The 13,721-nt window shown below is 64.1% G+C and overlaps 4 protein-coding genes across 5 annotated transcripts; 2 read left to right on the top strand and 2 right to left on the bottom strand.

Moving 5' to 3' along the window:
- Positions 1 to 45: 45 nt before the first annotated feature.
- Positions 46 to 719, top strand: SERF2 (small EDRK-rich factor 2). Its single transcript, XM_021541785.3, has 3 exons — positions 46 to 104; positions 300 to 408; positions 509 to 719. Exons 1-3 carry the CDS (start codon positions 98 to 100, stop codon positions 570 to 572), a joined length of 180 nt encoding a protein of 59 aa, XP_021397460.1. The 5' UTR covers positions 46 to 97; the 3' UTR covers positions 573 to 719.
- A 1,680-nt stretch (positions 720 to 2,399) lies between these two features.
- On the bottom strand, positions 2,400 to 6,590 carry SERINC4 (serine incorporator 4). Of its 2 annotated transcripts, XM_085589140.1 has the most exons (12): positions 6,035 to 6,590; positions 5,775 to 5,906; positions 5,168 to 5,346; positions 4,989 to 5,068; positions 4,801 to 4,894; positions 4,522 to 4,733; positions 4,167 to 4,262; positions 3,969 to 4,095; positions 3,695 to 3,767; positions 3,440 to 3,491; positions 3,196 to 3,352; positions 2,400 to 2,927 (listed from the first exon to the last, which is right to left on the bottom strand). In XM_085589140.1, the coding sequence occupies exons 1-12, from the start codon at positions 6,083 to 6,085 to the stop codon at positions 2,711 to 2,713; spliced, it is 1,470 nt and encodes a 489-aa protein (XP_085445266.1). In that variant the 5' UTR covers positions 6,086 to 6,590; the 3' UTR covers positions 2,400 to 2,710. The 2 variants fall into 2 exon arrangements, with proteins under 2 accessions (XP_085445266.1, XP_085445265.1); XM_085589139.1 differs by having other exon boundaries at positions 2,587 to 2,927; positions 3,196 to 3,491.
- Positions 6,591 to 7,097: 507 nt separating this feature from the next.
- On the top strand, positions 7,098 to 8,164 carry HYPK (huntingtin interacting protein K). Its single transcript, XM_021541821.3, has 4 exons — positions 7,098 to 7,312; positions 7,491 to 7,546; positions 7,761 to 7,812; positions 8,001 to 8,164. Exons 1-4 carry the CDS (start codon positions 7,127 to 7,129, stop codon positions 8,094 to 8,096), a joined length of 390 nt encoding a protein of 129 aa, XP_021397496.1. The 5' UTR covers positions 7,098 to 7,126; the 3' UTR covers positions 8,097 to 8,164.
- A 348-nt stretch (positions 8,165 to 8,512) lies between these two features.
- On the bottom strand, positions 8,513 to 12,969 carry MFAP1 (microfibril associated protein 1). The gene is made up of 9 exons (XM_021541820.4): positions 12,720 to 12,969; positions 12,401 to 12,620; positions 11,552 to 11,684; positions 11,064 to 11,251; positions 10,528 to 10,636; positions 10,297 to 10,457; positions 9,907 to 10,066; positions 9,343 to 9,432; positions 8,513 to 9,219 (listed from the first exon to the last, which is right to left on the bottom strand). The coding sequence occupies exons 1-9, from the start codon at positions 12,796 to 12,798 to the stop codon at positions 9,037 to 9,039; spliced, it is 1,323 nt and encodes a 440-aa protein (XP_021397495.1). The 5' UTR covers positions 12,799 to 12,969; the 3' UTR covers positions 8,513 to 9,036.
- Positions 12,970 to 13,721: the final 752 nt, after the last annotated feature.

Genomic DNA, 13,721 nt, shown 5'->3' with positions numbered 1-13,721 from the left:
TTGGCTGTGGCGTCCCTTAAAGCGCGGGGCGGGGCGGGGCGCGGGGGGGGTCAGTGCGGGACGTGGCGGTGGAGTGGAGGTGGGAGGGAGCGGCGCCATGACCCGTGAGTTGGGGGGAAGGAAGGAAAGGGGGCTGGGGCTGACAGGTGTCGTGGGAGGCTGTTCTGGGACCCGGGAGTGCGGCGGGGCCGGGGTCAGGGGCCACGCCGTGATGCGCCGGCGGGCGGTGGTCGGGCCGGGGTATGGGGGGTGGCCGGTACGCGGGGCCGGGCTGCGCTGAGGTGGCCGCGCTGTGGCAGGCGGGAACCAGCGCGAACTGGCGCGGCAGAAGAACCTGAAGAAGCAGAGCGACTCGGGCAAGGGCAAGCGGCGGGACGACGGGCTCTCGGCTGCCGCCCGCAAGCAGAGGTGAGCGCCGGGCCGGCCCGCCGGCTTCCCCTGCCCCGCTCCCTGCTCCCGCCCCGCGGTGGTGCCGGCCCCGCCGCCAGCCTCGCCGCGCTCCCCGCAGGGACTCGGAGATCATGCAGCAGAAGCAGAAGAAGGCCAACGAGAAGAAGGAGGGCAACAAGTAGCGGGCGGCCGCGCCGGGCTGCCGCCCCAGGGCCGGTCCCGCCGGCAGGATGCCCCGCGCCGCCCCAGGCCGGGTCCCGCCGGGACCTCCGGCATCGCCCCGCGCCCGGTGGCGCCGTCCCCTATTAAAGTAGCTGTGGAGCCCTGCACGCTGCGTCTGCTCGTCCGTGCGCCGGGCGGGGGGTGGGTGAGCACGGCTATTGGCGGAGCAATCGCGGCCGCGGGGAGTCAAGCGGCGGCATCTCGACGGCGAGGAACAAAGGTGGGGTCGGACCTGGGCGGCCCTTGGGGCAGCACCCGGGGATCAGCGGGGGCTGAGGGCCGAGCGCCCCGGGGCGGAGGGAGAGCGGGGAGCCTGGAGCAGCGGAGCTGGACGGCGTGGCGCCGCAGCGGGCCGGGGCGCAGCCGGGGCTCCGGGCCGGCCGGAGGGCGGCGGTGGAGAGATGGCGGCCGGGCCTGCGCACCGGGGGAGGGCCGCGCTGCGGCACGGCCGGGGCGGGCCTAGCCGCAGCTGCCCGGCCGGCGGCGGCGACATCCGGCCCAGTGCCGAGGCCGGTGCCCGTCGGCCTTTTCACCTCCCTGCAGGGCCCTAGCAGTGGCATCAGCCCGATCCGACAGCACAGCGGCGGCTCCCGCGGCAGCCTGGGCTCCTCACCGGGCCAGATGCGGCGCTGCCTTCTACCACGCTGGTGCCGTCCTTCGCGCTGGTCTCGCAGAACAGGCAGCCGTGGGCCTGGGAATGTCAGTGGGGCCCTGAGGAGCTGCTGCTCACCATGGCCAGCTGCCTTTTCTCTGTGTGGACCCTCTCAGCCAGGCCAGGCCGCAGGTCCATCTTGTTCCCCACCAGCATCAATGGGTGTGACTGCTCGACTGCAGTACAGAAGGGTGGCATGGGGCTCTCTGGGGCTGGCAGCCTATGGCCACATTGGCTGCCTCACATCATACCTGTGCTGAACCTGGGACCCAAGTGCAGTTCCAGGCCTGATAGAAGCACCAAGAAAAGAGAAACGGTTATGGGAAGCACTCTCCTTTTTCCTGGGGGGGGCTCCTTGGGTGGCAGTAGCCCAACTCCTGCCTGCCTCATCCCTGTTTCCCAGGACAGGTTGGGGCACAGCACCTCCCAACCCCCTGAAAGCCTCAAGGCTCCTGCCCCTCTCTTGGGGCCTGAGTGCCTCTTGGACCCTTCCCACCTTGATGTCCTCAATCCACTGGCAGATGCTGAGGAAGTTGCTTAGGGAGCTGATGTTGTAGAGCAGCAGCATGCCATGGGCTTTGTGGAAGTAAGTGCTGGGGCTGTCACCACCACTGGTGCAGTCACTGGCTGCTGTGGGGCTGCTGCTGGAGCCCTGCCACAGCCCTAGGCCTGCTGGCCCTGTGCTCTCACCTCTCCTGCCCAGCTGTGTCCCAGGTCTGTAATGTGGTTTACTTCCCATCCACCAGCAGCAGCTTGATCTGGAAGTCCACCCCTGCTAGGAAGAGCACTCAAGTCCTCCTGTGCATCTGCCCTGGCTGGGGTATCTGGGGAGCCCCAAGGACATGGTGTTGCAGCAGTTGCCAGTGAAGGGCCCATAGGGCCATGCCAGTGGCTGTGGCAGGCTGCCCAGTGATCTGTGCTTGCAGCAGGCATGAGCAAGGCATTGCTGCCCAGAGGATAGCCTGCACTGCCTGCAGCACAGGGGTCTGGCAGAACCCCCCATCTGGGCCAGGCTCTGTGGGGACTTGCAGCAGTGCTGCTGACTAGAGGTGTTCCACACGGCTGGCACTCCCTCCCTCCATCTCCATGGCAGCAGCCTGCGCAGGGCAATGGCACAGGCTCAGTTCAGAGTTTTGTATAAAAATGTATTGAAGCAGGTATTTACAGTGAATGCACCACGGCAGTGGCAGCCAGGGCAGAGCCCTGCTCCCCCAGTGCACCCAGTGAGGCCAGGGCAGCCAGGCTGTGGGCTGAGCACCTGCCACCAGCTGGCTCTGGCCTTTTGGGTATCCGTGGGAGCATCCACCCACCATGTTCCCCTCAGGCTCTCAGATACTGCTGTCTCCTGGGACAGGGGGTCAGGGGAGGCCAGGACAAAGCAGGGCTAGGGCACAGGCACGGGGCACAGCAGGGACCAGCCCTGAGCGCAGCTTGTCCTGGCAAGGACTATGTGGAGACGTTGATGCGCTGTGGAGTGCGTCGGCGCCGCACCATGCGTGGCCCTGTACTGCTGTGTCGGTGCTGTGGGGAGCCATGGAGGCAGAAGGGGCTCAGCAGCAGCCACAGGTAGAGCAGGACACAAGCCCAGCACGAGGACACCTTCACCCAGAAGGCTGACCAGCTGCCATGTGTGAAGGTGGTCTCCAGCACTGCATTCTCATAGCTGGTGGGAGAGGGCAGGACTGGGTACCCAAAGTATGCCAACACAGGGGGTTTCAGTGGCTAGTGGCCATGTGCCCCTGGGTATGTCCCTTCCATGGGCCCTCCAGCCCTTCTTGCTGTGCTGCACAGCTGCCATTGGAGCAGTGCAGGTCTGTGGGCACAGAGCCCTGAGCATCCCCAGCAGATGCCAGCCCGGTGGTATCATCACGGTCCAGCACAGAGGTTTTGAGTGAGAGCAGGGAGCGGTGGGCAGCAGCACAGAGCCCTACCTGAACCAGTTAGTGAGTGTCATCATAACATAGAGCGAAGCAAGGAAGAAGACAAAGTGGAAAGCTGAGTAGCTGTAGACCACCCGGTCCTGCTCATCCTGGATGATGAACTGTCCCCTGGCACTCTCCTCTACTTGCTCACACGTCTGGTCAGTGCCTGGGGGAGTGTGGGGGCATGGCACTCCCAGGCTGGGACACAGGCTCTGCCCACTGTCCCATCCCTGCACACAGACACTGCACTCACCTCTCAGCTCCTCCTCCATCTTCTCAGGGCAGCAGAAACAACAGGAAGGTTTCTGCAGGGAGAGCAGAGTGGTGACTGCCCAGCCCTGTGGCCACCATGGCCAGGCTGAGCCCTGCCAGATGCCAGGGCAGGTGGTGTGGGCAGCCGTCTGTGCTTGGCTAGACAGACCTGCGCCTCTCTGGGGCTGGGACAGGGCCTTGAGGTGGTGGGTGCCCATAGCAGGAGGACATGGAGCACAGCTGCATCCATACTCACTTTAAACTCAAAGCTGTAGACTTTGACCATCCAGAGGGGCCCAAAGACCTCAGCGAGGTATGAGGCTTCATTGCTGTGCCCAGGAGAGGCAGAAATGATTACACAGGCACCCATCACCGTGTGCTAGGCTGCCAGCCTGCCCCATGGATTCCCAACAGCCACAGGAGCTCTGCTGTGCTGCCCCTGTGCACCCACCAATGCCCCACCTGTCCTGTCCTGCCACCCCTCAGGACACCTCTGGCTGCCAAGCTGTGCCTGGGCAGGGTACACGCACCATGCAAAGAGCACGCAGGCATACATGATAGCAGCGCCCAGCACAGCCACGGTGGTGTCCTCTGTCTGCAGCTCATCCTGCCGGACCCCCGGGAAGCAGACAGTGAGGTTCTGCCCCTGGTACAGCACTGCGGGGAGGTGGAGGTGAGAAGGGCATGCATTGTGGCGGGGGCTGCTGGTGGTGGACAGGGACACCCACCTTTCTCTGGAGGGCGGCTGGACAGCGCAGAGAAGGTGAGGTACATCACGTAGCAGCTGATTATTGAGGACTGCAGCAGCCCTGACCGCGGCTGCTCTGCAAGAGTGGGGATAGAGGTGTTACTGGAGTCCCTGGAGTAACATGAGCTGGTGGCAGGGGCTCTGAGTGGGCCTGGGCAGTCCCCTCCTGCCACTCGCCCGTCCAATGCCTTGTGCCGAGGTATAGGAAGGGCCAGTGTTCTCCTCCAGTGCCCAAGTGCTGGCCCTGAGCTGGGGCCCACAGTCGCCCGCAGCCCAGGACACAGCTGGCCAGGCAGCACGGCAGCCCCCACCATGCTGTGCTGTGTGGTACTCACTGAGCCGCACACACGGCGTGATGGAGATGAAGGACATGATGCCACAGAGGCTGCCATTGATGGCAAGCAGTGCTTTGTTGAGGTGGCAGGCAGCTGGGTGGGTGTAGAACTTGTAGAGGAAGGAGAAGGCGGCAGAGGCAAGGGTGTAGAAGGCAGCCGTGGCCAACAGCACGGCCAGATACCAGCGCTTGTCCTGTGCAGCGCCTGTCAGCCTGCGGAAGAGTGGATGAGCAGTGGCAGTGGGCACGTACCCACCCCACCCAGCACCCCGGCACTCACCAGTTCTTGTTCCAGGTGTGTGCAAAGGCTGTGATCAGCACCAGCTGGATGAGGATGAAGGCGAAGCCCCCACAGACACCCGTGTAGTGCCAGGCTGGGGGAAGAGGACAGAGGTAGAGATGGCACAGGGCAAGGGGGGACCAAAAGGGGTGCCCAGGGTGCCAGCTCATATAGGGTGGGGGACACACCTTGGATGAAGTTGTCCTCAGGGATGAAGAAGCTTGCGGCCCAGAGGCCCACCAGCACCAGCAGCTTCAGGACCCAGAACCTACAGGGCAGGACTCAGCAGGACAGAGCCTCTGACAGCCCCACCCCAGGGCAGTCCCATCCCAGGACACCCTGTCCCAGCCCCATGGCCCATCCTTACCCATTGTGGAGCTGCGCACGGCAGTCAGAGCTGGAGCGCACGTTGAGCAGCAGGGCAGCCTGTGCCAGGTGGAAGCAGGCAGTGCCAAAACAGACCCGGTACACTGCCGAGGAGCCCACCAGCTGCTCACAGTCTGTGCCCCCGGGCAGGTGTTGGCACAACACCACTGAGAAGGGCACCTGGCAGGCACAGTGGTTGATGGGACAGGGCTGCTGGTGTGTCCACCCATCACCCCCCAGTGCCCATGGCATCCAGCACATCCAAACTTTTGATATTCCCACCATTCCCAATACCTTTCTCAGTACCCCGGGACTGCTGGGACCCCCAGTATGCCAGGCAAATCCTCATCTCTGGTACCCCAGCACCCCTTCCCCCTTGGCACCTCCAGCACCCTTGGCACTCTCAGCAGCCCTGTCACTCTCCCACCATCCCAGTATCCTCAGAATCCCAGTACTCCTGATGCCCATGGCAATTCTGGCATGCCCAGTGCTCCCCTGGATGACCTGATGTGCCAGCAGCCCAGTACCCTCAGAACTCATGGTACCCTTGAGAGCCCCAGCACCCCTGGCACCCCCAATACCCTGGGTGTCCCAGTTCTCTCTATCACCTTTTCCGTGATAGTCTGGGCTACAGTGCGGGACAGCATGAGGCAGCACACAGCAGAGGCCAGGACATGAAGGAGCGTGTAGAGGATACGCGTGCTCGTGGACACGCGGAGCCCGTGACAGCTGCAGCAGAGCTGGGGAGGGGCACGGTCAGTGGGGATCCCAGGGGACCAGCACTGCTCCCCAGCCTGGCCCAGCACACCCTACCCACCCAGACTCGCTCCCAGCCGTGCTCCCAGCCCTGCCAGACCCCAAGTCCCACCTGGAAAAGCAGCGGGTGCAGGAGGTGCCCCCGTACCGCTGTGCCCGCCATGGCCCAGCTCGTCTCTGCTCAGCCCCCGCGGCGTTGATGGGATTAGGGGATTGTCAACTCGGCCCGCCCTGCCATCTGCTCGCTGTTCCCTCCAGGCAGCCGCCCCTGGGGTGCTCAATGGGCACTGTCCAGTGACTCCTGGCCGTGGGCATCCCTGCCCAGACCCGGTCCCTCCTCGGGCAGGGTGAGGCCCTAGCAGGTGGCCTGGACATGAACTTGGATGAGGGGCACGATGTCCCCCTGACCCCAGAGCTGTGTGGAGGGGCTGCGCGATGTGGAGTTTAGTGGAGGGTGGAGTAGCCCCGGGCACAGAGGCACCCAAGGGACGGCATGGAGCACATCCAGCGGGCAGCGGCACGCCGCAGGCTGGGGACAAGCAAGGGGACCCAGGGACTCTGCGGTGGTCTGGCGTCACCTTTCTGCAGCTGCCCCGCAGCCACCCAGGCTTTGTGCTGGCGGAGCCATGAGACACGGCGGGGGCCGGGACCGGGGCCGGGGCCGCAGTGACACGGATCCCCCGCGTCCCCGGTACCACCCCTGGCGGGGCACAGCGCGGGGGTGACACGTGAGACGCGTGAGAGCGGCGGGGGCGGGCACGCCTGAGCCCGCGGCAGCGGGGCCGCGCCGCGGTACGGCCGCCGACGGCCCGGCTCTGGGGCACCGGCAAGCACGGCGGCGGCTCGGCCGCCTCCGGCAGCGCCCGAGGACCTGGCCAGGGCCCCGCTGCGGCCTGCCTCGTCCGACCATCCGTGTGGCGGCGGTGGGAGCCATATCGGGGTCCTGACCCGGCATTCCCGGGTACCGCCATGGGCGGGAAGCGCCGGAGGCCCGCTGCTATCGAGCGGCCCGAAAGCCCGGGAGTGCCGGCACTGCTGGCTCCGACCTGCCCGGAGCGCCGGGAGCACCGGGGAGCGCGGGTCATGTCCGCTCGGCGGGACCGGTCCCGCCGCCCGCCGTGCCCGCCCCGGTTCTGGCGGCGCGCGCCGCTCGCGCCCCCGCTGGCGGCGCACGTGACCGGAAGCGGGCCGCGGCGGCGGCGGCATGGCGGCGGAGGGCGATGTGGAGCTGGAGCTGGAGACGGAGCCCAACGGCTCCGGCGGCGGCAGCGATGGGGCGGGCGGTCGCGCGGCCGAGAAGCCGCGGAAGCACGATAGCGGCGCGGCGGACCTGGAGCGCGTCACGGACTACGCGGAGGAGAAGGAGATCCAGAGCTCCAACCTGGAGACGGTGCGGCGGCGGGACGGGACCGGGCCAGGGTGGGAGGCCGGGCGCTGCGTGCAGCGAAGCCGAGCCGGGCGCTGACCACCGCGCCGGCACGCCCGCCCCGGTGCCGGTGCCCCTGCTGCCGGCGTGGCGCTGAGCCGCCCGGTGCCGCGCAGCGGGGTGACCGCGCTCCTTCTGGCAGGCTATGTCGGTGATCGGAGACCGGAGGTCCCGGGAGCAGAAAGCCAAGCAGGAGAGGTAACCGTCCGCGCTCGCTCCGGGGCAGTCTTGCAGCTTGTCGCCACTCGGGACACGACCCAGGCATCTGCTTCCCTGTCTGACATCCCGGCCCTTCCCCAGCCCCACGCTGCTGCGAGGGGTCCCTCCTGCCCCCCTCGCGGCCGAAGGAGCACCGGGACAGTGGCCAGTGGAGACTGTTGGTCACCGGAGGTTTGTCCATCTCTTGTCGTAGGGAGAAAGAACTGGCAAAAGTCACCATCAAGAAGGAGGATCTAGAGCTGATTGTGAGTAGGGGTGAGACCCCAAGCAGGCTGTGACATGTCCCAAATCGTGGGTGGGAAACTGCACCCACGGAGGCCGGTGCATGCCTGCCCTGAGGCCGGTCCAGGGTCCCCATGGGTGGGTGTCCCCCACTGTCCCAGCCTGCAGGGCCCTGCGGGTGCTGTACAGGGCTGTGGCTGTTTTTCTGCAGATGACAGAGATGGAAATATCACGGGCCGCAGCGGAGCGCAGCCTGCGCGAGCACATGGGCAACGTGGTGGAGGCTCTCATCACCCTCACCAACTGAGCTGGGAGGCCATGGGCTGCTGGGCAAGGGCTTCTCGCCATACCAATAAAGGCACTGGTGGGACTGGGCTGTCTTTGTGGTCTACACGGTGCTGAGCACATGCCCCTGGTCCTGAGTGCATGGTACCCAGAAGTGGGGCCCAGTCATGTGGCATAGTGTTGGCAGTGCCAGCTGGGCACCGTGACTACAGCAGGAGAAAGTGACCTGCCTGAGCAGTGAGACATGTTGTTATCCCCTCTTTTAATCTCTGCCCCTGGGGCAGCACAGGCTGGACAGGCACAGGCCTGAGGCAGTGGTGACAGCTGATCATACATGTCCTGCCCAGGCTGGTGCCTTCTGTGCTGCCCCAGCTCACCCTGGCTCACAAGGAAGGCACACAACAGGATGGCCTGTCTTGAAGAAGAATGGGGCCAGAATGTGTAAGAAAATCAAATCTTTAATCAAACCCTCCCACCCCACACAGGTAGAAAAGCCAAGCCCTGCAGAACCATGGTAAGGAGAGAGGGTCACCACTGACCACCTCAAAACAGGGCCCAGACTGACATCAGGGACAGTACAAGCAAGGGGCTGTAAACCAGAGAGGTGCAGAAGTCCAAGTAATTCTTCCAAAGTGGATGTGCTGGAGCCAGGGGCGGTGCTGCAATGTTCCAGACACTGCCAAGGCTCCACAGTGGCCATTGCTGGGACATAGTGTGGCCACCAGCCTGGCCAGCACCACAGGCCATCATCCTCTACATTGCATGGGCAAGGAACCCATCGGGTCTGCTCAGCACAGGGAGTGGAACACCTCATCAGGGTAGGCATGGTACAGGCAGGGGAAGGGCTTGCCACCACGGGAGTCCTGGAACATGTCCCTTCTGGCCCTGCCCAGGCTCTGGCAGCTGGCAGAGCGGCACCCTCCTGCCAGCATCAGCCACACCAGACCCTCCAGCCCATGCTCTTAGGTAGTTTTTCGTTTCTTGGCCGAGGGTCTCTCAAAGACATCGCGCACTCCCGCTGCCTTCTGTTTAAAGAACTTGGTGTTCTGCGCACTCTCCTGGCCCCAGGCAGAGTCAAAGGAGGTGGTGTCCTGGTCCACCAAGTGCGTGTACTTCGTCCGCCCCGAGCGCCCGAAGTTCTTGACCTGGGGAGCAGAAGAACTTGTGAGCAGCTGTTCAGAGGGGAAGCAGGACCAGGTCCTCCCCCTGCCCAGAACTTCCACCTCTTGGCATATGGGCTGGGCACTGTCTGCCAGCATGACACCCACCTGCATGACTTTGGGCAGGATGGTCTTGTTGAAGTGGTCCTCAAGGGTCGGAGCACTGAAGTCCCTCTTGTACACCTCCTCATCCTCATCCTGCAGGAGGACACACTTGCTCAGCCTAAAAGGTTCCAGCAAGTCTTGGCAGCAGTGGGGGAAGCTGCCTGAAGGTCATATTGCTGCTCTGCCAGGGCCACCACAGTACTTGCAGCCCTATTAACTCCTGCTGGAGTGGGGGATGTGAGTGAGCACTGTTCCCCAGGGTGCTTCTCCAGTGGCCCATCCAGAGCTGATTTGGTTCTGGCTGGGTCTGTCAGCCCGAACACCAACACAGGGACAGCTCTGCAGCTTCAGCTCCATTTCAGCTGGGAACCCCTAACCTGACACGCTCTGGTGAGGTCACTCTGGGTCAGCTTTAGCCCCATGCTGCCTCTGAAGGTTGGCTCTTGTCCCAGGCACCCCCAGCCTGAGGACACCCAGGGAGAGGGGAGGCTCCCCACAGGGAAAAGGTGGCCCTGCAGTCTCACACCTGCAGCCAGTGCAGCCAGGCCTGGCCCTAAGCACACTCACCATGAAGAAGGCACCGCGGTGGTAGTACTTCTGCAGGAATTTGTATTTGCCCTTTACTGCCTTGTTGGTGATGACTTTACCATTGGCCCGGAGCTCAGCACGGCGCTCCTCCTCTGTCAGGTTCCGCATACGCTCGATCTCTGCCTTCTCCTTCTCCATGCTGGGTGGGAGAGAAGCTCCTGAGACTGTGTGTCCCCACAGCATCTCCCGGGAGAGAGGCTGTCACCAGCTAACACATGAGAGCTTACACATTTACTGCTAGGGAGCAAAGGCACCCCAAGGGTGGGCAGGAGGGACTCTGGGCATTCAGTCCAGCTGGGACCCTGCTGCCAAAGGGCAGCCTGAGGAAAAGGTGGGGTCTCAGCCTCTAGTCTGAGAGACAATACTTACGCTTCTCGTTCTTCGCGGTCTCGTTTGATACGCTTCAGCTCACGGACTTTCCAGGCCTCATACTCCTCCTCATCGTTCTCATCATCTGTATCGAGTGCATCCAGTGCTGCCAGTGAGCGCTTGTTCTCCTCCAGCTCCTTCTTTGCTTCCTCTTCTACAATCTGCAGTGAGGCCCAAGCTAAACTTGCTGCAGTGGCTGCCCCCTCCAGCCTCCAGCCCACCCCTCCGTACCTTAAGCGTGTACTTGCGCCTCTCCTCTGCCATCCTCTTTGCCTCCTGCTCCAGCTCCTTCTGCTTCAGAGCTTCTGCTTCTCTCTCCTGGACTGTGATCCGGTCCTTCCTGCAAGCAGGGCCATGACAGCCTTCAGCCCTCCCACGAGCCAGTGCAGTCGCTCAGCCTCTCACTGGCTCCCACACTGCAACTGCTTTCAGCCTTTGCCCTCTCCAGGGATAGGTCAAGTCCCAGGGCTCTCCCCTTCCTGGGTACTACCACGTTCTTTTGCCACTATATGGCCCTTGACCAAGAGCTCTGGTCAGACTCCACAGCCTGATGCCACAGCAACCCAATGCAACTGATACAGGGCTGTGGGTACAGGGATTGCTCCTTGCTCCCTAGCTGTGCCCTGCCAGGCTGTGACCATCCCATCCCACCCCAAGGAGGTCAATGGCTTCTCACAGTGAGAAGAGACCATGGCAGCAAGGTCTCCTTGGGCCCCAGCTTCTGACTACCACGATCCAGGGCCAGCCTACACACTTCCATCACCTACTTGCGAATAAAGACCGGTTTGAGACGTGGCTCCATTTCATCTTCGCTGTCCGTGTACTCCTCATACTCGGATTCTGACTCAGACTCTTCTCCAGACCGACCCTCATCTTCCAATTCCATCACTTCCATCTCCTCAGTTTTCCTCTCCTGTGCTCGCTGACGCATCATCCCACGCCGACGCTCAATCTCCTAACGGGGACAAGCACAGAGCAGTCAGAGGCCTGCCCTGCTACCACTTCTCTCTCTCCTGTGAAACACGTCACGTCTGCAGTGTTGGCTTTGAGAAGATGCACCTGCCTGTCTGGACGTGGCGTGGCCTCCCCCAGTGTCCTGTTCCATGCCAGAGGATGATAACTTACATGGTTAAGTCGTGGCTAGGTGTGACACTTGTCCAGATACATCAGACAGCCCACATATCCATGCAAAGGGCAGTTCCAGCCTGTGCCCTTCCAGCTTTCCTAGGCCCATTATCTGGCTCTGCAAACACACCTCATCATCAATCTCTTCCTCCTCCTCTTCACTGGTGTCCTCCCGTTCCAGGCGCCAAGCTTCTCCCCCCTCCACTTCTGAATCGCTTTCTCCGACCACTTCAGGTTCCACGATTTTGCGGTGCCTTGCCAGCCTGCAAGAGACCCCAGGTGATGCACAGCACTTGGAACGTAAGGGGGCTGCAGGAAAGTGACTGTTCACAAATCACTTCTAGCAAGGCCACAGTAAGCACTGGGACTGCCAAACATGGCCAGAATTGATATGTTCTCTACCAGGTCACAGTGCCTGGGCACTGCCAGCTCTTCCCTGTCAATGCTTCAAGGAAGAATGCTGTTCCAAATGAGAAGACTCCTTGTTAGTGGAAACAAAACCAACAGCAGCTCCATGGGAGGCAAACAGCACTTAGTGGTGCTTTTCTGCGGATGATGGAGACGGAAATATCACAGGCTGCAGTGAAGCGCAATCTGCGCAAGCACATGGGCAACGTGGTGGAGGCTCTCATCACCCTCACCAACTGAGCTGGGAGGCCATGGGCTGCCCAGAGTGCATTTCACGAGACACCATCCTTCCTTGCTACCCCGAGCTTCAGCACGCTGCTCTAATTTCTGTTTTGGTGCCTGTTTCTCCTACCATCCACCCACACACACCTGGACATGGACTGTGCCTGGCTGGCTCCTGGCTGGAAAGCAGCCCAAGGCACAGTGGATATGAGAAGTCACAAACGCTCCAGCACTGCCTGGATAATGTTCCCAGCTCTGCCCTGTGGAGTTTCTCCTTGCAGTGTAGAGTCCCAGCCCCCCGGCCCCAGATAGGCAAAGGGGGCTCAGCTCTTGTTGACCCAGCACTCACCGCTCCTCCACATCCTCAGCGATGCGGTTCTGGAGGCGCCGGAGCCGGGGGTCGTTGGCCAGTTCCTCCTCCTGTTCCTCGGGCTCGACCTCTTGCTCCTTCGCCTTCTTGATGAATTGGAACTCCTCGTCCTCCTCCTCCGAGGACTCCATGGGCGCGTAGTCGGGCCGCTTGCCCGACACGTACCGCTTCACCTTCACCTTCTCCATGGACAGCTCGCCTGCGGGTGCCGGCCGTCAGCGGCGGTCTCGGCCCCGCACCCCCGTCCCGGCCCCGCGCCCGCCCGGCCTCCCCGCCGAGCCCCGAGCGCCCAGCTCACCCTTCTCGTTGCGGACGGGCACGGCGCCCGCCGTGGACTGGATCGGCGGCTGCTTCATGAGAGCGCTGGGGACCGACATGGTGGCGGCAGGCGGGGGCCGGGCCGGGCCGAGCGGGGCCGAGCGGAGCGGAGCGGGGCCGAGCGGAGCCGAGGGGAGCGGAGCGGAGCCGAGCCGGGCCGGGCCGAGCGGAGCAGAGCCGAGCGGGGCCGCTGACAACGGCGCCTCGAGCGCTCACCCGGAACCGGAACCTCGGCCGCTTCCGCCGCCACCGGGACCGTGCCGGGGCCCGGAAGTGGCGCAGGGCCCGGGGTCGCTGCCGCGGGGACGGGCACCGGGGCTCGGAGCCGTCTGCCGTGGCTGCGTGTCGGCCCGGCGCGGGGTGCTCCGGGCCCTGCGGCCGGCTGGCAGGGGAGTCCCCGGTCGTTTCGCCATCCGCCTTCGGCCGGGAGAGGCTCCGTTCCCCCCTGCACGATGCGGGTTTCTCCCCGGAGGGGAGTGAGGGCGAGGCAGCGGCCGAGCGGCCATAGGACGGCGGGGGCACCGGCAGCGCCGCGATGGGGCTCTGCGGCTCGCCCGGGTGCGGCTCGCCCGGGTGCTGCTCGCTCCGGCCGCGTCTAAGCGGCGCCGGGGCTCTGCGGGCCCGGCCGTCCCGTGCGGGCTGCGTCTGAGCCGGCAGCTGCCGGAACGGAGCGCCCAGGGCCACCCGTAACTCGCTGAGCTGGGGAACGGCCTGCGCCTGGCAAATTCCTGTGCCGAACTGCCCGCCCAGCCTGAGAACCGCTGCTCGCTTTGGTGCGCGGTGGGGCTGCGGGGCTGTGCGGAGCCCGCTGCCAGCGCGGCTGCTCGGGGCAGAGCGGGGCTGGGTGTCCCTGGAGGCCAGGTGGCCGTGGCTGCTGCCCAAGCCGTGCCGTTCCTCCCTGCAGTGCGGCACGGCAGGCCGTCCGCCTTTGCTCCCGACGGCCGCAGCCAGCCATGACCCCAGTCTCCCTGCTCTGACCGCT

The sequence above is a fragment of the Lonchura striata genome, chromosome 10 (assembly GCF_050655825.1).
Source record: "Lonchura striata isolate lonStrDom1 chromosome 10, ASM5065582v1, whole genome shotgun sequence".
Classification (NCBI taxonomy): domain Eukaryota; kingdom Metazoa; phylum Chordata; class Aves; order Passeriformes; family Estrildidae; genus Lonchura; species Lonchura striata.
The sequence above is the reverse complement of the archived record's forward strand: the minus strand, read 5'-3'. Positions and strand labels throughout refer to the sequence as shown.